This window comes from Salvelinus fontinalis, chromosome 19 (assembly GCF_029448725.1).
Source record: "Salvelinus fontinalis isolate EN_2023a chromosome 19, ASM2944872v1, whole genome shotgun sequence".
Lineage (NCBI taxonomy): Eukaryota > Metazoa > Chordata > Actinopteri > Salmoniformes > Salmonidae > Salvelinus > Salvelinus fontinalis.
The window spans coordinates 41,197,970-41,223,640 of NC_074683.1; the positions used below are offsets into that span (position 1 = coordinate 41,197,970).

Sequence of the window (25,671 nt, forward strand, 5' to 3'; positions counted from 1 at the left end):
CGAGAGTAGTTTGTTCTTTCGATTGGTTGACATTTTCAAACGTGTATTTTTCCATGTACTGTATAGACACACCCTATGTTTGAATAAAATCAACTATATGTAAGCTACTTAGCTTGTCTGATGCTTTAAGCACTGCAATTACAAATTAAGATACACTAATTATTAAAGAGGGAGTACAATATTTTATTTCAAAATGGCGCCGACAGATATGGCAGCTTTGCTTCTAACTAGCTCCAATATAGCCTAAGCAGAAGAACAAAAAAGTGTAAAATTTGTACACTTTTTTTTCTTCATGTACACAGTTTCATGGAACAGTTTAATTTAATTTCTAATAAAGTCTTCATAAATCAAAATGATGTGGTTAATCTATATATCTAAATGAAAATGATACGAATATAAAAGTAAATTATATTGCCGTTGCCAATATGTAAAAATAGCCTACATAAACCAACAAATTAAAACATTGCAGCCTGCAGGAAGAAAATATCCTGATTAAATATCCTATAAATCACATTGGCTACACAATGGCCTGTCTGCAACGAACTTGAATCATGAAACATTGTATCACCTATTAACTTGGTCCAGCTCAATCCTGCTAGCAAATTTGCGCAAGGGATATGATGTAAAAGGTAGGCCTATTCCCCTTGATCAGAGCATTACATTTTTTTCCCCTTTCATGCTGAGTGGTTATCGAAAGTGAGAGAGCTGGAAAGATTTTTCAAATAGGAACTAATGTCATTCTCAATGAACAGACTTAGTTTATTTGCTGTTTGAGGCAAAAAAAAAATACTTTGAGAAGCTCCACAGTGATGGTGAGTTAAGACAATCAGAAATAGTATCAGATCCCCAAATGGGGACATATATAGCCCTACATTTGCACACAGGCCAGGTAGCCTAGGCCTACTTCTATGGGAAGTCAGGTGTGTGTCTATACTCAATATTAACAGGAGCGCTCCAAACAAAAGACAATGAATAATTTGACAGCTCGGGAATGGAATGAAATATACCAAAACCTTTTTCTCATAATGTACTACTTGAACCTAATTTGGTCACATATGCAAATAAAATATTTACCTCTGCGACCTGGACTTTTAATTTGGGAGCACGTGCAACCCCCCCAAGAATCCAATATAATTATATATTTTTAGAATAATTCTTGTAATAGGGCCTCCTGAGTGGTGCAGCGATCTAAGGCTGTATCACAACTGACCATGATCGGTAGTCCCATAGGGTGGCGTACAATTGGCCCAGCATCGTCCGGGTTAGGGCAGGGTTTGGCCGGGGGGCTTTACCTGGCTAATCGCACTCTAGCGACTCCTTGTGGCGGGCCGGGTGCCTGCAGGCTGACACCGGTCGTCAGTTGAACGTTGGTGCGGCTAGCTTCTGGGTTGAGCGGGCGGATATTAAGAAGCGCGGTTTGGCGGGTCATGTTTCGGAGGACGCATCTTTCGACCTTCGCCTCCCGAGCCCTTTGGGGAGTTGTAGCGATGACCGAAATTGGGGAGAAAAAGGGGATAAAATACAAAAAATATATATTTTTTATAATAAGAATTATTGTAATGATTGCTTCCCTGTTCCATTGATTCCAGAGCGCAGATTAATTTACGTCATGCTTGCATCATTAATAAAGCCAAAACTGCTTGTTTCTAAGCCAAACAGCTGAACCATATTACCGTTGCAATGTTTTTTTTATTCCTGTCACGAATTGTGGGGCTGCATTTTAAATTCATAAACCATGTTGTGGGCCGTTCTAAAACTACTCGCGGGCTGCATTTGTTTTACACCTTGTTCAGTCATGTTAGCTATCTAGCTAGATAGTTGCTAACAAACTGGGCCTGGTTTCCCAAAAGCATCTTAAGGCTAGGTTCATAGTTAGAACCTTCGTAGGAGTATCGTTAAATCTCAGAGCTGTTTCCCAAAACCATTGTTACAGTTGAAGTCGGAAGTTTACATACACTTAGGTTGGAGTCATTAAAACTCGTTTTTCAACCACTCCACAAATTTCTTGTTAACAAACTAGAGTTGTGGCAAGTACTTTTGGAGAAATTCCTCTGGTCTGATGAAACAAAAATAGAACTGTTTGGCCATAATGAACATCGTTATGTTTGGAGGAAAAACGGGGAGACTTGCAAGCCGAAGAACACCATCCCAAGTGTGAAGCACGGGGGTGGCAGCATCATGTTGTGGGGGTGCTTTGCTGCAGGAGGGACAGGTGCACTTCACAAAATAGATGGCATCAAGAGGGAGGAAGATTATGTGGATATATTGAAGCAACATCTCAAGACATCAGTCAGGAAGTTAAAGATTGGTAGATGAATGGGTCTTCCAAATGGACAATGACCCCAAGCATGCTTCCAAAGTTGTGGCAAAATGACTTAAGGACAACAAAGTCAAGGTATTGGAGTGTGGCATCACAAAGCCATGACCTCAATCCTATGGAACATTTGTGGGCAGAACTGAAAAAGCGTGTGCTCACAAGGAGGCCTACAAACCTGACTCAGTTACACCAGGTCTGTCAGGAGGAATGGGCCAAACTTCCCCCAACTTATTGTGGGAAGCTTGTGGAAGGCTACCCAAAACGTTTGACCCAAGTTAAACAATTTAAAGGCAATGCTACCAAATACTAATTGAGTGTATGGTAACTTCTGACCCACTGGGAATGTGATGAAAGAAATAAAATCTGAAATAAATCATTCCCTCTAGTATTATTCTGACATTTCACATTCTTAAAAAAGTGGTGACCTAAGACAGGGAATTTTTACTAGGATTAAATGTCAGGAATTGTGAAAAACTGAGTTTAAATGTATTTGGCAAAGGTGTATGTAAACTTTCGACTTCAGCTGTATTTTGCTGCTTGTAGGCTACTGTCTGTAATTTGTCTGAATATATTTCATGTGTAGCCTAACATTTGCGCAATGATGTGCAAAATCTTGATTTAGTGCATTATTATAGGGTAAGCATTAGAGTAAATATTTGCAGCCATAAGTGATAAAATATTTCTAGGACCTGATCCGTCGTAAGTATTGTGGAATAACTCTAATGTTAATATAAGATTTTAATGGAGAAAGTTGATCCTGTCAGTATCGACACATGCGTCAACAACGCAATTAGCGAACGTTCTCTCTGCATGGTGTTTTGGGAAACGTAGTGTATGTTACTGTACATGTTCGGCCATGGTGGGAAAGATGCATCGTTAAAACACTCCGAAGCCTAAGTTCGATCACTATCGGGAAACCGGGCCCTTGTAATTACTGACTCAAATTAATGAAATGAGTCGAAAGAGTTGTTCTTTTTACTGAACGAATCGAGAAGATCTGAGTCAGTGAAAAGAGCCGAAGGAACCGACTTTTCCATCACTAATGTCATCATCACAAAGGTGACACTCTCAAAGAGACAGTGTTCTATTTTCAATGCAATGCATCACAACATGAAAATAGACCTTTTACACCACCACCACAGAAACCTAATATTCCACAAATGACTTTGTAATTTCAATGACAGGTGTATTTATCAACATTTGAGCTTTTCATGATAAACAAATGTATTTACAGTGTTACATATTAGTTTCTAGAGCACACCATGTGCTTCAAAAGTAGCTAGAATTCATATAGGATAAGTCTCAAAAAAGAAATGGTGCTTCTTTCTGGTGCTACCAATGAAAATATTTAATTTAGAGCCTTGCTGGAATCACTGTTCAGGGTTAGTGGCATCATCAAATGTTAACGAACCCTTCTGGCTATAGGTGCCGTGAATAAGGATGTCTTTATAGTGTCATTGACAAATTGTTAGCGGTGTGTTGATATAGGATATGTGTGCATAGCCGATGACACACCACGTGCACACACATACTCACAAACGTATGCACACACACACACACTCTTTCACACACACAGCAGAGTGAGCGCGGTGGGACAAATAAGGTGAGATGATAATTGAATTTGCTGAAGAGTAGGCGGAGGAGCAGGGAGAGAGAAACAGCTATCCAGGGAGATACATTCCTACAACAATGGGAGCAGACAGTCAATTCCATCACTCTTCCTTCAGGGCGTCGTAGCCCGACGCTGAGCTGTAACCCTCATTTTCCGCTTATAGAGGGCAGGCAAGCGGTGAGTTGTGTGCATACGTGCGTACGTGTGTGAGTCAGTGTGTGTTCTGGCGTCACGAGCCGCTGATCCGTGGGTTTCGCGCTGTGTACATCCTCACACACCTGCTCCCGTCCCGATGCCTCGGAGCAAATGAGTTTGGCTGGCGAGTATGGATGGCGGTCAGATAATATGTCATATTGTTGGAAAGCTTGTTGGAAGGAAACCCACACTGGCCAGATCTGCACTGTCCCAACTGTTGTCAGATCAAGGTCAGGAGGGGACATCATACTGACCGTTGGTGCACATAGACATGTCATGAATAGAGCCAACATGTTTTCTTAATCTATATGTCAAAGAGGCATGTCTGTTCTACACAGTATATCTCTATATGATCATGTGTGCGTGGCTTGCTGGTATGTGTGCGCGTGTGTGTGTGTGTGTGTGTGTGTGTGTGTGTGTGTGTGTGTGTGTGTGTGTGTGTGTGTGTGTGTGTGTGTGTGTGTGTGTGTGTGTGTGTGTGTGTGTGTGTGTGTGTGTGTGTGTGTGTACGTGCATGTATACACGTGTGTGTGTGTATCTATACTTACAGTATATGTGTGTTCCGCCTTGTGGTGTCCTACTTTCCTCAGCCCTAGTATCCCTCCCCAACTGTTAATAGTGGTAAATTGATTCAGAATTGCTCTTATCAAAAACCTGTGAAAACATAAATGATAAAAAAATTGTTTAATTCAGGTTGGTCTGATATTATTACTGATTAAACATTTTCCATCGTGTGTTCCTGGGAGAGAGATTCACTTAAAGCTACACTAGCTCAGCTATCCTGCTCCGCATCACCTGATTACCTGTCTACCCTGTACCCCCAGTTGCCCTGGAAACAATGGAACATCAGAACTCAGCTGTGCATGAGACACATTCTTCAGTTGGGGAGATCAAGCCTTTTTCCTTCTGTGTGAAATGAAGTGACATCAAACATAACTTTGGATATGGAAATGTAGAATATACCTGTAAATATATCTCCGATCTCCTTCACAGGTGAATTTTAAGGGTAAAATATATATATATATTCCAACTTGAAGAAGTCTCAAAGTGTTGAAAGGGTGTTTTCCCTGGTCTCAGAGAGTCACCCAATTAGGGAGGTTGATGGAAACAGTCACTCATGTCCTCATTCAATGTTGGTGTTGGTAACACTTCACTACGTCCAAAGATGTTCTCTTTCAGAGACTTAACAGAAGAGCTTGAATGTTTTAACCCCCATGTTACATCTGATTGAGCAGTTAGTGGTCTGTGTGTTTGTTTGGGAGAAAGAGTCTTTGTGTTATGGTCTGTACCTCCTAGTAGAGAATATTTAAATGTTAGAGGGGGAATGGAGAGAGAGGACAAGCGACAGGGGGCGGTTGTCACAATGCCCTCTCTGTGTGGGATGAGGGGGGTGATGATGTCATGCTTGGCAAGGCCCCTGGTCCCAGTGAGCTTGTGAATGCGTGACATGGCTGGGTCTTTCAGGAGCACCGTGCAATTGTTGTGGGGAGCAGACTGTGACAGGGAACGCTTTGAGACATTACAGTGGGAGACAGACAGCCAGGCAGTCTGACAGGAAGTGTGACCTGTGAATGGGCTTCCTGTGTGTATAGACTACTACTGCTGGCTGGGGTCTCTCTCTGTCTGTGTTACTGTATCTGTCTCACTCACAGTTGTGGCCTGTAGTCGTTCCAGCTAGTTGTAGCCTCCCCCGTGTTATATCTAACCTTGTGTGTGGTTGCTAGAGTTGTGATGATTATGGAATTTTGGGTAACGATGAATTATAATGCAAATGACCACGTTTATTGTCATAATGAAAAATGTTTTGAGGTTGTAATGCATCAAAATGCATCTTTAAAAATGAGCTACGACATACCTAATGAATACAACACAGATTAGTGACACTGCCATCTCAAAAAACAATCGTTTTGACCGCTTGTTACCAATAGTTTTGACCAACCAATAGTTTTGACCAACCAAAAGTTTTGACCGCTTGTTACCAAAAGTTTTGACCGCGTGTTACCAATAGTTTTGACCGCTTGTTACCAATAGTTTTGACCGCGTGTTACCAATAGTTTTGACTGCTTGTTACCAATAGTTTTGACCAACCAATAGTTTTGACCGCTTGTTAACAATAGTTTTGACCAACCAATAGTTTTGACCAACCAATAGTTTTGACTGCTTGTTACCAATAGTTTTGACCAACCAATAGTTTTGACCGCTTGTTACCAATAGTTTTGACCAACCAATAGTTTTGACCAACCAATAGTTTTGACTGCTTGTTACCAATAGTTTTGACCAACCAATAGTTTTGACCAACCAATAGTTTTGACCGCTTGTTACCAATAGTTTTGACCAACCAATAGTTTTGACCGCTTGTTAACAATAGTTTTGACCGCTTGTTAACAATAGTTTTGACCGCTTGTTAACAATAGTTTTGACCGCTTGTTAACAATAGTTTTGACCGCTTGTTAACAATAGTTTTGACCGCGTGTTACCAATAGTTTTGACCAACCAATAGTTTTGACCGCGTGTTACCAATAGTTTTGACCAACCAATAGTTTTGACCAACCAATAGTTTTGACCGCTTGTTAACAATAGTTTTGACCAACCAATAGTTTTGACCGCTTGTTAACAATAGTTTTGACCGCTTGTTAACAATAGTTTTGACCGCTTGTTAACAATAGTTTTGACCGCTTGTTAACAATAGTTTTGACCGCTTGTTAACAATAGTTTTGACCGCTTGTTAACAATAGTTTTTACCGCAATTACCAACTTTACCCGCTTAATGTCAAAATGAAAAACTGCTGTTGGTTAAACTTTATCGAAAGCTGAATCACCTCCCTTCAAAAATGTATGTATTAAGATAATTTTTATTATATACTTCAAGGTTATTGCCCATAATTGTTGGTTACATTATTATATGATTATTGTGCCAGCCCTAGTGGGTGCATACTGTATGTGTGTGTGTGCATGCTTGTTTGTGTGTGTGTGTGTGGGGGGGGGGTCTTTATGTTGTTTCTGCCAGCACCCATGTTGGCCAGTGGTTCTACATATGGGGAAAAACCTTGTTGACTAGCATCTAGGACTCTGGTGGTCAGCCCTGCTCCAGGAGCGAGGCAGTGTGTGCAGGCTCTGGTTTGTGCAGAAGAACCCTGCACACCCAGTAGCTCGTCTTTGGTCTCAAATCTCTTCCTCTAAATCCTTCCTTCCACCAATCCTTTTCTCCATCCATCCATTTCCATCAACCTCTTTATCTAGTGGTGTGTGTGCGCTGTGTTTAAGACAATAAATCCACCAAGGGTTGGTAACACAAGCCAAAAACACACATTTCTCAACAACTGACGAGCTTATTGCCGACTGCTTCTCAAGGCCTTTTAGTGGAACAAAGAGACGCCAATCTGCAGGCAGCGGGGACATTGCCAGAACGATCTTGGCAGACATGTTTTCTGACTGAACGACGTTTCCTAGAAGAAAGTCTGAGAGAGAGACTCCTTTCATTAGCTATTCTAATCTGAGCACACACACACACACTCTCACATGCAAACACACACACACTCTCACACATGCACACACTCTCTCACATGCACACACACACACACACACACGCTCTCTCACATGCACACAAACACACACTCTCTCACATGCACACACACACACTCTCTCACATGCACACCCACACACTCTCTCACATGCAAACACACACACACACTCTCTCACATGCAAACACACACACACTCTCTCACATGCAAACACACACACACACTCTCTCACATGCAAACACACACACACTCTCTCACATGCAAACACACACACACTCTCTCACATGCAAACACACGCACACACACACACACACATTCTCTCACATGCAAACACACACTCTCTAACATGCAAACACACACACGCTCTCTCACATGTAAACAGACACACACTCTCTCACATGCAAACACACACACTCTCTCACATGTAAACACACACTCTCTCACATGCACACACACACACACACTCTCTCACATGCACACACACACACACACACACTCTCTCACATGCACACACACACACACACACACACACACTCTCTCACATGCACACACACACACTCTCTCACATCCAAACACACACACACACACACACACTCTCTCACATGCAAACACACACACACTCTCTCACATGCAAACACACACACACTCTCTCACATGCAAACACACACACACTCTCACACACACACACACACACACACACACACACACACACACACACACACACACACACACACACACACACACACACACACACACACACACACACACACACACACACACACACACATTCTCTCACATGCAAACACACACACACACTCTCTCACATGCAAACACACACACACTCTCTCACATGCAAACACACACACACTCTCTCACATGTAAACACACACACACACACACACTCTCTCACATGAAAACACACACTCTCTCACATGTAAACACACACTCTCTCACATGCAAACACACACTCTCTCACATGCAAACACACACTCTCTCACATGCAAACACACACACACTCTCTCACATGCAAACACACACACACTCTCTCACATGCAAACACACACACACTCTCTCACATGCAAACACACACACACTCTCTCACATGCAAACACACACACACTCTCTCACATGCAAACACACACACTCTCTCACATGCAAACACACACACGAACGCAGACACACACACTCTCTCACATGCAAACACACACACGCTCTCACATGCACACACACACACTCTCTCACATGCACACACACACACTCTCTCACATGCACACACTCTCTCACATGCACACACTCTCTCACATGCACACACACACACACTCTCTCACATGCAAACACACACACACACTCTCTCACATGCAAACACACCCACTCTCTCACATGCACACACACACTCTCTCACATGCACACACACTCTCACATGCAAACACACACACACACTCTCTCACATGCAAACACACACACAAACGCACACATTCTCTCACATGCAAACACACACACTCTCTCATATGCAAACACACACACGAACGCAGACACACACACACACACTCTCTCACATGCAAACACACACACGAATGCAGACACACACACTCTTTCACATGCAAACACAAACACGAACGCAGACACACACACACACTTGCTCACATGCAAACACACACACGAACGCAGACACACACACTCTCTCACATGCAAACACACACGAACGCAGACACACACACTCTCTCTCACACACACACACACTCTCTCACATGCAAACACACACTCTCTCTCACATGCAAACACACACACGAACGCAGACACACACACACACACACACACACACACACACACACACACACACACACACACACACACACACACATTCTCACATGCATATACACGCACATACACACTCTCTCTCTCGCTCTCTCTCTTTCTCTCAAACTCACACACGTGACTGACAGAGACTGCAGCAGTGCTCAAACATTCTCCTCATCATTTGCTTTTGTCTTTCTCTATAAACCAGGGTTCCATCCTGGTCCTTTCTGGTTTAGAGGGTTAATTTGCTCTGTGTTCTTCTCCTCTCATATTGAAATGTGGGTCTGACACTGGCTGAACTCCCTCCACTTTTCCCAGGGCCGTTTGTTGTTGTGTCCTCTCTCTCCTCCTCTCCTTGCCTCTCAGTCTTTCAGTCTATGGTCGCTGTCACATCTGAACCCTTTGTTGCTACGGTAGCCACCGGAATCGTGTCGTTTCAAGTCTCAATTTAAATACTTTAACCCGAATCCAACCCAGCCCACTCAATCAACTATATTTGCATCCGCAGGCCTTTTCCAAAGGGGTTCTTCAAAAGCTTTGTTTTCATTGTTTGGTACTTTGGAATAATGAAATGGGGAATATGTTCAGAGGGATAGAAGGCCATCTTTTCCTCATTTAAAAGAGTACTGAATTTTGAAGAACTATATAATGTAGATCTCTGCAGAGTGATATTTGAAGTCATATTATTGTGTAACTTTTATACAAATCAAATCAAATTTATGTCACGTGCCCCGAATACAACATGTATTTTCACCTTACAGTGAAATCCTTACTTACAGGCTCTAACCAATAGTGTAGAGAAAAACACGTATGTGTGTGTGTGTGTGTGTGTGTGTGTGTGTGTGTGTGTGTGTGTGTGTGTGTGTGTGTGTGTGTGTGTGTGTGTGTGTGTGTGTGTGTGTGTTTGTGTAGGTAAGTAAAGAAATAAAACAACAGTAAAATGACATTTGAAAATAAGAGTAGCAAGGCTATATACAGACACCGGTTAGTCTGGCTTATTGAGGTAGTATGTACATGTAGATATGGTTAAAGTGACTATGCATATATGATGAACAGAGAGTAGCAGTAGCGTAAAAAGAGGGGTTGGCGGGTGGAGGGACACAATGCAGATAGCCCGGTTAGCCAATGTGCGGGAGCGCTGGTTGGTCGGGCCAATTGACGTAGTATGTACATGAATGTATAGTTAAAGTGACTATGCATATAAGATAAACAGAGAGTAGCAGCAGCGTAAAAGAGGGGTTGGGGGGGCACACAATGCAAATACTCTGGGTAACCATTTGGTTACCTGTTCAGGAGTCTTATGGCTTGGGGGTAAAAACTGTTGAGAAGCCTTTTTGTCCTAGACTTGGCACTCCGGTACCGCTTGCCATGCGGTAGTAGAGAGAACGGTCTGTGACTGGGGTGGCTGGGGTCTTTGACAATTTTCAGGGTGTTCCTCTGACACCGCCTGGTGGAGAGGTCCTGGATGGCAGGCAGCTTTGCCCCAGTGATGTACTGGGCTGTACGCATTACCCACTGAAGTGCCTTGCGGTCGGAGGCCGAGCAATTGCCGTACCAGGCAGTGATGCAACCGGTCAGGATGCTCTCGGTGTTGCAGCTGTAGAACCTTTTAAGGATCTCAGGACCCATGCCAAATCTTTTTCGTTTCCTGAGGGGGGATGGGCTTTGTCGTGCCCTCTTCATGACTGTCTTGGTGTGTTTGGACCATTCTAGTTTGTTGTTGATGTGGACACCAAGGAATTTGAAGCTCTCAACCTGCTCCACTACAGCCCCGTCGATGAGAATGGGGACGTGCTCGGTGCTCCTTTTCCTGTAGTCCACAATCATCTCCTTAGTCTTGGTTACGTTGAGGGATTGGTTGTTATTCTGGCACCACACGGCCAGGTCTCTGACCTCCTCCCTATAGGCTGTCTCGTCGTTGTCGGCAATCAGGCCTACCACTGTTGTGTCGTCAGCAAACTTAATGATGGTGTTGGAGTCGTGCCTGGCCATGCAGCCGTGGGTGAACAGGGAGTACAGGAGGGGACTGAGCACGCACCCCTGGTAAGCTCCAGTGTTGAGGATCAGCGTGGCAGATGTGTTGCTACCTACCCTCAGAGGGAGAATGTATAGTTAAAGTGACTGTGCATAGATGATAAACAGAGAGCAGCAGTAACGTAAAAGAGGGGTTGGACACACACACAATGCAGTAGCCATTTGATTACCTGTTCAGAAGTCTTATTGCTTGGGGGCAAAAGCTGTTGGGAAGCCTTTTGGTCCTAGACTTGGTGCTCTGTTACCGCTTGCCATGCGGTAGTAGAGAGAACAGTCTATGACTGGGGTGGCTGGGATCTTTGACAATTTTTAGGGCCTTCCTCGGACACCGCCTGATGTAGAGGTCCTGGATGGCAGGAAGCTTAGCCCCAGTGATGTACTTGGCTGTATACACTACCCTCTGTAGTGCCTTGCATATGGAGGCCAAGCAGTTGCCGTACAAGGCAGTGATGCAAACAGTCAGGATGCTGCTCTCGATGGTGCAGCTGTAGAAACTTTTGAGGATCTGAGGACCCATGACAAATCTTTTCAGTCTCCTGAGGGGAAATAGGTTTTGCCGTGCCCTCTTCACAACTGTGTTGGTGTGTTTGGACCATGATAGTTTGTTGGTGATGTGGACACCAAGGACCTTGAAGCTCTCAACCTGCTACACCTTTTCCTGTAGTCCACAATCATCTCCTTTGTCTTGGTTACGTTGAGGGATAGGTTGTTATTCTGGCACCACACGGACAGGTCTCTGATCTCTCCCCTACAGGCTGTCTCGACATTGTCGGTGATCAGGCCTAACACTGTTGTTAATTTAATTATGGTGTTGGAGTCGTGCCTGGTCATGCAATCATGGGTGGACAGGGAGCACAGTAGGGGACTGAGCACGCACCCCTGAGGGGCTCCAGTGTTGAGGTTCAGCGTGACAGATGTGTTGCTACCTACCCTCACCACCTGGGGTTGGCCCGTCAGGAAGTCCAGGATCCAGTTGCAGAGGGAGGTGTTTAGTCCTTAGCTTAGTGATGAGCTTTGAGGGCACTATGGTGTTGAACGCTGAGCTGTAGTCAATGAATAGCATTCTCACGTAGGTGTTCCTTTTGTCCAGGTGGGAAACGACAGTGGAGTGCAATAGAGAATGCATCATATGTGGATCTGTTTGAGGTGTATACACATTGGAGTGGGTTTAGGGTTTCTGGGATAATGGTGTTAATGTGAACCATGACCAGCCTTTCAAAGCACTTCATGGCTACGGACATTAATGCTACAGGTCTGTAGTCATTTAGGCAGTTTACCTTAGTGTTCTTGGGCACAGGGACTATGGTGGTCTGCTTGAAGCATGTTGGTAATACAGACTCAATCAGGGACATGTTGAAAATGTCAGTGAAGACACCCGCCAGTTGGTCAGCACATGCCCGGAGCACACGTCCTGATAATCCGTCTGGCCCAGCGGCCTTGTAAATGTTGACCTGTTTAAAGGTCTTACTCACGTTGGCTACGGAGAGCGTGATCACACAGTCGTCTGGAACAGCTGATGCTCTCATGCATGCCTCAGTGTTGCTAGCCTCGAAGCGAGCATAGAAGTGATTTAGCTCGTCTGGTAGGCTTGTGTCACTGGCCAGCTCGCGGCTGTGCTTCCCTTTGTAGTCTGTAATAGTTTGCAGACTCTGACAAATCCGACGAGCGTTGGAGCCGGTGTAGTACGATTTAATCTTAGTCGTGTATTGCCGCTTTGCCTATTTGATGGTTCGTCAGAGGGCATAGCAGGATTTCTTATAAACTTCCGGGTTAGAGTCCCGCACCTTGAAAGTGCCAGCTCTACCCTTTAGCTCATTGCGAATGTTGCCTGTAATCCATGGCTTCTGGTTGGGGTATGTACGTACAGTCACTCTGGGGACGACGTCCTCAATGCCCTTATTTATAAAGCCAGTGACTGATGTGGTGTACTCCTCAACGCCAGTGCTGATCAGGAGTTACCAATGGATTAACAATTGTGTGTTTTCCATCTAACTTAAGACACAAACACACAGGGTATCTGCCACACAGGGTGTCATTTACTACCATGGGATGAACCACAGAATGAACCAACCTACCGCCTTCATCTGGTAACATGATCTACGATGTCCATAGAGGTGCCTAGGATCATTTCTATATGAACGATCACGTGTGTGTGGAATAGCCATCCTTTGAATATCAAATCCCCCTCACACCAACCTTCACACTCCTCCATTTTTAATGAAGCCGAGATTTAAAAAAGGGTGTTCTTTACACGTCATTATGTCTTTATTGATTCGTCAGCATCTTCGCCGCGGAATGATATTTGGTGAAATTTCTCCTGCTGTGATAACTTGTCTCTATTGCAATCACAAGAAGAAATCATTAGATGCCATTAGCGGAATGTAAGTAAAGGAGTGTATGTGTTTATGTGTGTGTGTGTGAGCGTGCGTACATGAGTGTGTGTGTGGGTTTAATATAACATCTTAGTTCTCTGATGGCTGTGCTATCTTCGATGTGTGGGACAAGGGGTAACTTTATCTTCTCTTGAAAGATGACTGACTTGTCTTCTCTCTTCTTCTCTCTCCTTCTCTCTCGCTCTTTCTTCCTCTCTCTCTCTCTCTCTCTCTCTCTGTATCCTAGGCTGTTAGGTCAAGGGGAAAATGAGGCCTCCTAGCCCTCTCCTGATCCTGCTGTATGTCACCCTGTCCCGCGCCATGAAGACAGTCTCCAAGAGAGGCTCAGGTATGTACACTTCCTCTTTGTCTCTCTACTTCCTGTTTCCTGTGTCTCCTCCCACCTGAGTGGTGGGGTTGAGCTAGACGTCTGTTTTAATGGCAAATGTTAGTAGTTCCAGGAACTTAGTTGAGATGTGTGTGTGTCTCCACTAACCATAATGAAGGAAATGGAGCTGAGATAATTGCATAGGGCATTCCCCTTACCCATTTCCCTGTGTCAATCTCATTCACTATATGTCTGTTGAGCTTTTTAAATGTGAAATTGACATTTCTGTCTGTCTTTGGGGCTGGATGGAGTATGATTACCTGCCTGCCTATCTACATTTTAAACATGACTGACATACTGAATGACACTTCTCAGAGCTAGATAGCATTCCCCCCCATGCAGCGAGAGAGACTGGCAGACACCCAGTAATCTTATCGCTCTGTCTCAGGGTCGCCAAGGGTTAATGCGAAACTCATTTTGGCTCTAAACAGCTGCAAATTGAGCATCAATTGTGAACAAATGCAAAGGTCGAAGAAGAAAATGGATGGAAGAAAAGATTGAAGAGAGAAACTTTGTTCATGACAGGAATTGATAGAGCTGAGAGTAATCTGTTTCAGTGAGCTAACTAGTTGCTGCAGACTGTCAATGACTGAGCCCCAAAAACAGGCACTGTGTCTTTAACATGCTGACCACAACGCCCGCGTGTGTGCGCAAGCGTTGCGAAATAAATGTACACATACATGTTATTCAATCATTTCATCCAAACTGCTGGCACACGTCAACGAGCGTCTGCTTAGCCAGGCGCTAAAATAGAACTTGGTCTATTTTTGACACTTGATGCGCCGCAAGTCCCGCCTCTCCCATCTCCCAGTTTTTTAGGCGCCTATACGTACGTGGATGATTGAAAGATGAACTGAGGTCCACACTCCAGTCCAGTTGGTGGTGGTAAATACACCTTAAAGTTGGTTGCCAACCGCCATATAAAGTCCACAGAAGAAGAAGAAGAAGACTGAAGGAAGAGAAATTCCAAGAAACAAACCTTTTATCTGTGGATTAATTGTCGGAGAAGAGAACACACTTTTGTGTGACTCAAAATGGGTCAACCTTGTGCATTTCAAGTAAAATAACAACCCAATGTTTATGACGTTTCACACAGGGCTGCAACGGCAAACTAGCTAACTAAATGTTCATGCATGTTTCATGTGTTTCGACCTGAACCCAAATTAATATAGTTGGTTCAGAGTTAGTTTTGATATTTCAGCCTGCATGTCTTGATGTGGATGGATTGCGATGAATATTGGCATCGCTCAAATTGCTTTAAACGTAGCCTTTGTGAGGCATCACTACAGACCCGGGTTCGATCCCGGGCTTATCACAACCGGCTATGAGTCCCATAGGGTGGCGCACAATTGGCCCAGCGTCATCCGGGTTAGGGGAGGGTTTGGTCAGGGGGGGCTTTACTTGGGTCATTGCATTCTAGCATCTCCTTGTGGCGGGCCTGACCCTGGTCGTCAGTTGAACAGTGTTTCCTCCGACACATTGGTGTGGCTGGCTTCTGGGTTAAGCAGGCGGGTGTTAAGAAGCAAGGTTTGGCGGGTCATGTTTTGGAGGACGCATGACTCAACCTTTGCCTCCCATGCCCGTTAGGGAGTTGCAGCAATGAGACAAGATTGAAATTGGGGAAAAAATGGGGGGATTTAAAAAATAAATAAACCGAGACTTTGTTTTCAGATTAGATATCAGTTGGTCAGAAAGACATCTCGCCTGTTCCTCCTAGTTGAAAGGACTACAGTTTGGCTAGCCATTATTCCCAGACCACAGATATTAGTCGGTTCATTACCAGGTAAAGTACTGAATTGACCCGCTATGGTCTGACTGCAGTGTGTGTGTGTGCTCATATGTGTGTACATACAGTATGTGTGCACACGTATGTGCAGTATATGTGTGTGTTTGCCTGTCTTGAGCTCTTGTGTATACAGTCCCTCTCCCAGGGCCCCTGGTATTACTCCCCATCTCCATGTTATTTACCCCTGGCTCCAGTCCTGGTATTCCTCCCCATCTCCATGTTATTTACCCCTGGCTCCAGTCCTGGTATTCCTCCCCATCTCCATGTTATTTACCCCTGGCTCCAGTCCTGGTATTCCTCCCCATCTCCATGTTATTTACCCCTGGCTCCAGTCCTGGTATTCCTCCCCATCTCCATGTTATTTACCCCTGGCTCCAGTCCTGGTATTCCTCCCCATCTCCATGTCATTTACCCCTGGCTCCAGTCCAGGTATTCCTCCCCATCTCCATGTCATTTACCCCTGGCTCCAGTCCAGGTATTACTCCCCATCTCCATGTTATTTACCCCTGGCTCCAGTCCTGGTATTACTCCCCATCTCCATGTCATTTACCCCTGGCTCCAGTCCTGGTATTACTCCCCATCTCCACATCATTTACCCCTGGCTCCAGTCCTGGTATTACTCCCCATCTCCACATCATTTACCCCTGGCTCCAGTCCAGGTATTACTCCCCATCTCCATGTTATTTACCCCTGGCTCCAGTCCTGGTATTACTCCCCATCTCCACATCATTTACCCCTGGCTCCAGTCCAGGTATTACTCCCCATCTCCACGTTATTTACCCCTGGCTCCAGTCCTGGTATTACTCCCCATCTCCACATCATTTACCCCTGGCTCCAGTCCAGGTATTACTCCCCATCTCCATGTCATTTACCCCTGGCTCCAGTCCTGGTATTACTCCCCATCTCCACGTTATTTACCCCTGGCTCCAGTCCTGGTATTACTCCCCATCTCCATGTCATTTACCCCTGGCTCCAGTCCTGGTATTACTCCCCATCTCCATGTTATTTACCCCTGGCTCCAGTCCTGGTATTACTCCCCATCTCCATGTTATTTACCCCTGGCTCCAGTCCTGGTATTACTCCCCATCTCCATGTTATTTACCCCTGGCTCCAGTCCTGGTATTCCTCCCCATCTCCATGTTATTTACCCCTGGCTCAAGTCCTGGTATTACTCCCCATCTCCATGTCATTTACCCCTGGCTCCAGTCCTGGTCTCACTTGTGTTTGTGTAGGGCAGACATGGTGGAGTACATGTCTCAAGCTTTAAAGGATGACCTTTAAAGGTTTTCCAGACGGAGGAACACAGACAGACACAAAGGGCAGAGGGGCACTGCACCTTACCCATGAATGATGTGTTTCAGCTGGAGAGGGACTACACACACGATGTGTCCACCTAGCCCTACTGCTGACTAGAGGTTAACCACATATAGTGTAGGTTATAGACACACTTGTCCTATAAATCATCTCTTTCTACCAGAGAGGAGCTGACGACAGTCTTGCACTGATCCCCTCAACTCTCAATCCTTCCAACTGTGTGTGTGTATGTTTTCCTTCTTTAGGTATAGGGTCAGCGGTTAGGAAAATATCATTTTAAATGGGTATATATTTTGAATCCCCAAAAAGTCCTGACAGTTCACGGGAAAAAAGCTGTGTGTGTGTTGTGTGTGTGTGAAACGTCAGCTTTTCTGTAGTCATGATCATGGTCATTACCTGGTGCCTCATATAGTATCTATGGGCAGACAAGATAAAGGCAAGACAATATGTCTTCAGAAGCACTGCATGTGTCACGGGTTAGGTTGACTAGTCTGTTATGTAGCCTGTCTGGCGTGCTTAGAGTTTTATCTGGTGTTACCTGGTTTTCTTTAGTTAGCAGCTCAAGGAGTTGTGTGTATTGTGTGAGTGGTTAGTTTGATTGACTGTGGTTTTCTTTAGTTAGCAGCTCAAGGAGTTGTGTGTATTGTGTGAGTGGTTAGTTTGATTGACTGTGGTTTTCTTTAGTTAGCAGCTCAAGGAGTTGTGTGTATTGTGTGAGTGGTTAGTTTGATTGACTGTGGTTTTCTTTCTTTTGTTGAGTTATTGATGTTTTCCCTTAATTGGTTCAATTGTTTCTGCACAGCAAATTGGCCAGTGTAACCTAGTGTTGATTTTTCACTGTAACATTTGTAGTGTTGAATCAGGTGTTAAAGTGTGTAAAAGAACCCCAGTGTTTTCAGATATGTAGTGTTCCAAACACACAGATTTTCACATGTGAAAAGACGTGTTTCTGGAACACTACACATGTGACATTTCACATGTGAAAACACGTGTTTCTGGAACACTACACATGTGACATTTCACATGTGAAAACACATGTTTCTGGAACACTACACGTGACATTTCACATGTGAAAAGATGTGTTTCTGGAACACTACACATGTGACATTTCACATGTGAAAAGACGTGTTTCTGGAACACTACACATGTGACATTTCACATGTGAAAAGATGTGTTTCTGGAACCCTACACATGGTCCTGGGGCTGGCTGAGCGTCAATCTCATCCTCTTCTTCTAACTAACTGGCAGTCTCCGAATTGACAGAGACACGATCGTCATATTCAGAAAATTCTTCATCTTCGAGAGTGGAAGACGCTCCTTCCACACTAGCTTCTCTCTCTGCAAAAATTATTTCTAAGGCCGTCTGAGCAGAGATTATTTTTGCCATACTGATTGATTGTGGTAAGGAGCCACACATGCAAAGTTATTTATTTGTCGTGTTTTTGCACCTGGCTGGGGTAGAGTGTGGGAAAATACAGATTTTCTTTACAATGTATCGAAATAATGTATTGTAATAACATTGTGCAGGTTCATGCAAGTCATTGGGTAGTTTCAATAAACAATAAAAAGGGTAAAGAGTGCGAGAAAAGCAGGAGACAGGCAGTCAGGCAGGGAGACAGGCAGTCAGGCAGGGAGACAGACAGTCAGGCAGGGAGACAGACAGTCAGGCAGGGAGACAGACAGTCAGGCAGTCAGGCAGGGAGACAGACAGGTTCTTGGTGCAATATTGAAACAGCAGGGGAAGACAGAGTGGAGTCACACGGCAAACCTTTTTGTTTCATTTGTACTTTTTTTCACCTACACACACACACTTTTCCACACTTTTATTACCCCCAGGTCCAGTGGATCTGAACATCACATATGATATATAAATGTGAAGATGGGTGCACTGTGTGTACCTAATGAAAATGTGTTATTTTACATGTTCTTCTCAGAAAATGAGCCAAGAGCAATGAGTCTCAGGTTGAAAATATTATAAATTCTATCATTTTTCTTTTAGTAAACATTGAAACTGCTTTCCACAGACCCAAACACCACACAAGGGTTAAACTGCTATGACACTTCTACTGAGAGTTGGCACAACTACACATGCATTTGACCACTCCCCCAAATATGCTAATGAGCCCACTCTACATTTCCCCCACCTATCAAAGCGCATTGATTATCATTCCTTATATTAAAAATATTGGGGAGATAAATGTCCCTTTTACCCTCAAGTTACTGAACGCTACCATGTGAGTTCATATGTGTACCTGTGAAGTGCACCCTTGACCTTTTTGTACCTCAGGGAACAACACTGTCCCCTAACCATACCCTTATTTTTGGAGAGTGTGTAAATACATGTTCCAAGCAATAAGTATGAACCTGGTGGCACTGCAGAAACATGGATGCACTCAACCAAGAGTTTGCAACTTCAAATCCCCAAAGCATTCATATACAGTAAACTCTATGTCAAGTGTCCTTGAGTACTGCTAGTTTTATTTTTTTTATTTTGAACGTTGTGGTGAAAATGTATTTACTTGATTCTGGGTAGCTTTTAGCATAATGTAGAAATGCATTCTTGCCAATGGGTCTGTAGCCATATCTCTTTTAGGCTCACAGACCTGTTGATGTAGCAGGACATTTCAGGTTGCTTGCGACCAAGTGCTTACAAGTTAAAATCCCAGTTAAGGCTGAGTCCCAAGTGTGGCTACAGTACAAAATAATACCAGATTCTTTTTTTACACTAATTGAAAAGAAAATACAGCATCATACTTTCATTTTAAAGAGATAACATCTTCAAGGTGTATATACTTTAGGCAAAGTGCAGAAAGTTATTCTTGGCAATATATGTATAGCCAATCTCGATTATGTCCACTGACCTGGTGGCGCAGCAGGAACTTCAGGTACCTAGCAACCAAGAGGTGGACCCTGACTCAATATTCAAAAAACATCCTAACAACACCCCTGGAACAAACCGGTAACTAGATAAAGCCTGCAGAGGACCAAGACGGTTTCAATTAATGTCCTTTATGTCTTGTAGCCCTTTCCTGCAGTCAAATTACCTGGTGGCCTCATGGGTGGAATGTTATTCATATTTTTCATAATTTCATAATTAATAAACATTGTAAAAATAAAAAACGCCCACAATCCTATGTTTCAATGTCAAACGGTTTTGTTATATTTCAGTTTATAAAGTGTAATATTGGGATGCAAACTCAAAATGTAATACATTTCAACTCTATATCTGACATGGTACAGGTGTCTTCTTTTTTTAAGTCCATAACCATGTGTGTGAGGTGAATACTTTTGTTTCAAAGTAAATGTGTTTAAGACTACTAAGAAACACTCTGTGTGACACTGATTTAGCCCACTGCAGCAAAAGGTTCAAGTAAAATATTTTCACATTTGACACCTGGGTTTTGTTGTCACATGTGTAGTTTCATTTTATCACATGTTGTAATCAATCAGTTATCGTTTAAGATGAGGGAGGATGATATTGTTTTTAAGAGCATGGCCTTATTTCTATAACAGCATATTGAATCATTCATATTCTAGTCACCCATTCACCTAGCTCAGAATTTTGAGTAATCAAGGTGACAGACAGTGACACATTCAATACCGCCTTGCACACTCTTGCCTGCAGCTAGCTGATCTAGGGTGTAATCATTAGTCCAACAGTTGCAAATGTGAGTTTCTATTGGATAAATTCAGGTGTGTTTATCCCAGTTTCATTCTGTTTGCTTCCGTTTAAGAAACGTTTTTCAACAGAATTTGAGGAATGTATACACATTTGTGGCCTGCTGGAGGTCATTTTGCAGGGCTCTGGCAATGCACCTCCTTGCACAAAGGCGGAGGTAGCCGTCCTGCTGCTGGGTTGTTGCCCTCCTACGGCCTCCTCCACGTCTCCTGATGTACTGGCCTATCTCCTGGTAGCGCCTCCATGCTCTGGACACTACGCTGACAGACACAGCAAACCTTTTTGCCACAGCTCGCATTGATGTGCCATCCTGGATGAACTGCACTACCTGAGCCACTTGTGTGGGTCTCATGCTACCACTAGAGTGAAAGCACCGCCAGCATTCAAAAGTGACCAAAACATCAGCCAGGAAGCATAGGAACTGAGAAGTGGTCTGTGGTCACCACCTGCAGAACCATTCCTTAATTGGGGGTGTCTTACTAATTGCCTATAATTTCCACCTTTTGTCTATTCCATTTGCACAACAGCATGTGAAAGCATGTGTCAATCAGTGTTGCTTCCTAAGTGGACAGTTTGATTTCACAGAAGTGTGATTGACTTGGAGTTACATTGTGTTGTTTAAGTGTTCCCTTTATTTTTTTGAGCAGTGTACAATGCATTCGTAAAGTATTCAGACCTCTTGACTTTTTCCACATTTTGTTACGTTACAGACTTATTCTAAAATGGATTCAAAAATATATATATCCTCATCAATTTACACACGATACCCAGTAATGACATTTACATTTACATTTAAGTCATTTAGCAGACGCTCTTATCCAGAGCGACTTACAAATTGGAAAGTTCATACATATTCATCCTGGTCCCCCCGTGGGAATTGAACCCTGGTCCCCCCGTGGGAATTGAACCCACAACCCTGGCGTTGCAAGCGCCATGCTCTACCAACTGAGCCACACGGGACCAAAATCACGGGACAAATCAAAAACAGGTTATTATAAAATGCGAATGTATTAAAAATTAAAAACATTAATACCTTATTTACATAACTATTCAGACCCTTTGCATCCTGTTTCCATTGCTCATCCTTGATGTTTCTACAACTTGAGTGGAGTCCACCTGTGATAAATTTGATTGATTGGACATAATTTGGAAAGGCACACACCTGTCTATATAAGGTCCCACAGTTGACAGTGCATGTTAGAGCAAAAACCAAGCCATGGGGTTCAAGGAATTGCCCATCGAGCTCCGAGACAGGATTGTGTCAAGGCACAGGTCTAGGGAAGGGTACTAAAAAATGTCTGCAGATCCCAAAGAACATAATTCTTAAATGGAAGAAGTTGGAACCACCACGACTCTTCCTAAACCTGGCCGCCCGGCAAAACTGAACAATCGGGGAGAAGGGCCTTGGTCAGGGAGCTCCAGAGTTCCTCTGTGAAAATGGGAAAACCTTTCAAAAGGACATTCATCTCTGCAGCACTCCACCAATCAGGCCTTTATGGTAGAGTGGCCAGACGGAAGCCACTCCTCAGTAAAAGGCACATGACAGCCCGCTTGGGGTTTGCCAAAAGGCACCTAAAGGACTCTGACCATGAGAAACAAGATTCTCTGGTCTGATGAAACTAAGACTGAACTATTTTGCCTGAATGCCAAGTGTCATGTCTGGTGGAAACCTGGTACCATCCCTACGGTGAAGCATGGGAGCATCATCATGTTTTTCAGTGGCAGGGACTTGGGAGACTAGTCAGGATCGAGGGAAGGATGAACAGAGCAAAGTACAGAGATCCTTGATGAAAACCTGATCCAGAGAGCTCAGGACCTCAGACTGGGGCAAAGGTTCCCCTTCCAGCAGGACAACGACCCTAAGCACACAGCCAAGATAACACAGGAGTGGCTTCGGGACAAGTCTCTGAATGTCTTTGAGTGGCCCAGCAAGAGCCCAGACTTCAACCTGATCGAACATCTCTGGAGAGACCTGAAAATAGCTGTGCTGCAACACTCCCCATCCAACCTGACAGAGCTTGAGAGGATCTGTAGAGAATAATGGGAGAAACTTCCCAAATACATGTGTGCCAAGCTTGTAGCATAATACCCAAGAAGACTTAAGGCTGTAATCGATGCCAAAGGTGCTTCAACAAAATGCTGAGTAAAGGTTCTGAACACTTATGTAAATGTGATATTTCCATTTTATTTTATAAGTTTGCAAATAAAACAGTTTTTACTTTGTTATTATGGTGAATTGTGTGTAGATTGATGAGGTGAAAAAACAATTGAATCCATTTTATAGTAAGGCTAGCGTAACAAAATGTGGAAAAAGTCAAGGGGTCTGAATACTTTCTGAATGCACTGTATAATTCCTCGCAACTATCTATGGGCTCTCTTCCTCCCTTCCCTTGTGGACTTCAGTGCACAACACAGCTGTCTGTGACCAGGCGAAAAACCCTTTACAAGCCAAACCTTCATATCATAACCGCTAACTGCTACCACAGCCTACATCGTTGTCACATCATAGTCAACATTCTAGAACTAACGCGTTAGTAAACCCACTACAATCATGCAGTACAGCGTACAGTCAGAAGGCAGTTTAGCAGTTACACCGGCAGGCCCGGTGGCAATAATTCATAAAACTAAAAATGTACATTGACATGTAAAAGTTCCAGTGTTTGATAGCCATAGTGAGCTAGCTAATGTCAAAGACACGACACTAACATAGCATCACTCTCTGTTTGAGCCAGGTGTTTGAGTAGGCTAAACTAGCTAGCTGCATTCACTAGCTAAGTGAAAGTGAAACATACAATCTTTCTCTCGCTCTCTTGCTTCTCCTTTATTTTTGAAGAAATTAACTGTTCAACTATGGTATTTCTCACTCTGTGTCAACTACTCATTACATTTCATGCACTGCAGTGCTAGCTAGATGTAGCTTATGTTTTCTGTTCAAGATTTATTCTCTGATCCTTTGATTGGGTGGACAACTTGTCAGTTCATGCTGCAAGTGTTCTGATAGGTTAGAGGACATACTCTGTAAGTTGTCATAATTACCATGGAAGTCTATGGAAGGGGGTTGGGACCATGAGCCTCCTAGGTCAATGTACCCAGAGAAGAACATAAACTAGCTGTCTTCCAGCTACATCATGGTGCTACCCTACAGAGTGCTGCTGAGGCTACTGTAGACCTTCATTGCAAAACAATGTGTTTTAATCAATAATTTGGTGAGGTAAATATATTTAGTATAGTTTTATCGAAAAATATTTTTTTATGTTTTTTATGTTTCACTATAAGTTTTTAAACTGAAATTCACTGAGGAGGATGGTCCTCCCCTTCCTCCTCTGAGGAGACCCAACTGGTTGAAATGTTGCATTCCCATGTTGTCACATTTATTTCATATGAGATCATGTGTTTTGTTTGTAAGAAAACAGACAGGCAGACAAACGCACACACAAACAGAGAAACTTAAACGTCTTTTTTCCTTAATGTAAAGGTCATTCTTGTTGGTTTCTCTCCTGGGGGAGGGTTGGAGAACAACAGAGATGGAGGGTATTGAGAGAATGAGAATTTCTATTGTGTTTCCTAATTTTCATTACTCTATCTATGCAGCATTTGGATCCGATGGGAATTCTCTATTGTTCAATATTTAGGATGTGGAATCGTTTGGAATTCTACAGCCTTGAATAGTTGTGTGCGAGGGATCGGCAGGGAAAGCTTAATTAGGCCTCTGGAGAGAGTGGATAAAGCTGCTATTCAATTGATTTTCTCATCCCAAAGTCCGGATGGCATTCCCAGAGTTTGCAGTGCTCTGAAATCCCATAATTATTCGATGTGGAGTCCGGGTGTGCTTCTGTTTCTCCAGCTAATGACTTCCCGCATGGCTGTTATACTGTGTGTGTGTGTGTGTGTGTGTGTGTGTGTGTGTGTGTGTGTGTGTGTGTGTGTGTGTGTGTGTGTGTGTGTGTGTGTGTGTGTGTGTGTTCATTCTCCCTCTGTGCTTGACACTGGCAATGGTTTTAATGGCCAACCAGACACTGCAAAATTGAATAGCAATTGGAGAAAATATTTTTTTATGCTTGGTTTCTGTGGAGTGTGTGTGTGTTTCCAACAGCGTCCGTGTGTGTTAAGACTCAGTCTGACCAGTCCATATGTCTTCCAGTGCTGTGTGATTGTGCGGTGGACAGACCCAAGACCAGGTTGACAGTGCGTTACACGGAACCCAAACCGCCATTGTGCATAAATTTATTTTGTCCCCCCACACCAAACGCGATCACGACACGCAGGTTAAAATAGCAAAACAAACTCTGAACCAATTACATTAATTTGGAGACAGGTAGAAAAGCATGAATTAAACATTTATGGCAATTTAGCTAGCTAGCTTGCACTTGCTAGCTAATTTGTCCTATTTAGCTAGCTTGCTGTTGCTAGCTAATTTGTCCTGGAATATAAACATTGAGTTGTTATTTTACCTGAAATGCACAAGGTCCTCTACTACGACAATTAATCCACGCATAAAATGATCAACCGAATCGTTTCTAGTCATCTCTCCTCCTTCCAGGCTTTTTCTTCTCTTGAATTTATATTGCAATTGGCAACTTTCATAAATTAGATGCATTACCGCCACTGACCTCGTTCGTCTTTCAGTCACCCATGTGGGTGTAACCAATGAGGAGA

General features: G+C 43.6%; 1 protein-coding gene across 6 annotated transcripts in view; it reads left to right on the top strand.

Annotated features, from left to right (window-relative positions):
- LOC129816739 (interleukin-1 receptor accessory protein-like 1-B) overlaps positions 1-25,671 on the top strand; it is a 347,946-nt gene that overhangs the window by 19,202 nt on the left and 303,073 nt on the right. For all 6 annotated transcript variants that reach the window (XM_055871558.1, XM_055871562.1, XM_055871561.1 and 3 more), the window contains exon 2: positions 14,096-14,197. In XM_055871558.1, the coding sequence (XP_055727533.1) occupies positions 14,116-14,197 (82 nt within the window). In that variant the 5' untranslated portion in view covers positions 14,096-14,115. The remainder of the gene's footprint in view (positions 1-14,095; positions 14,198-25,671) is intronic.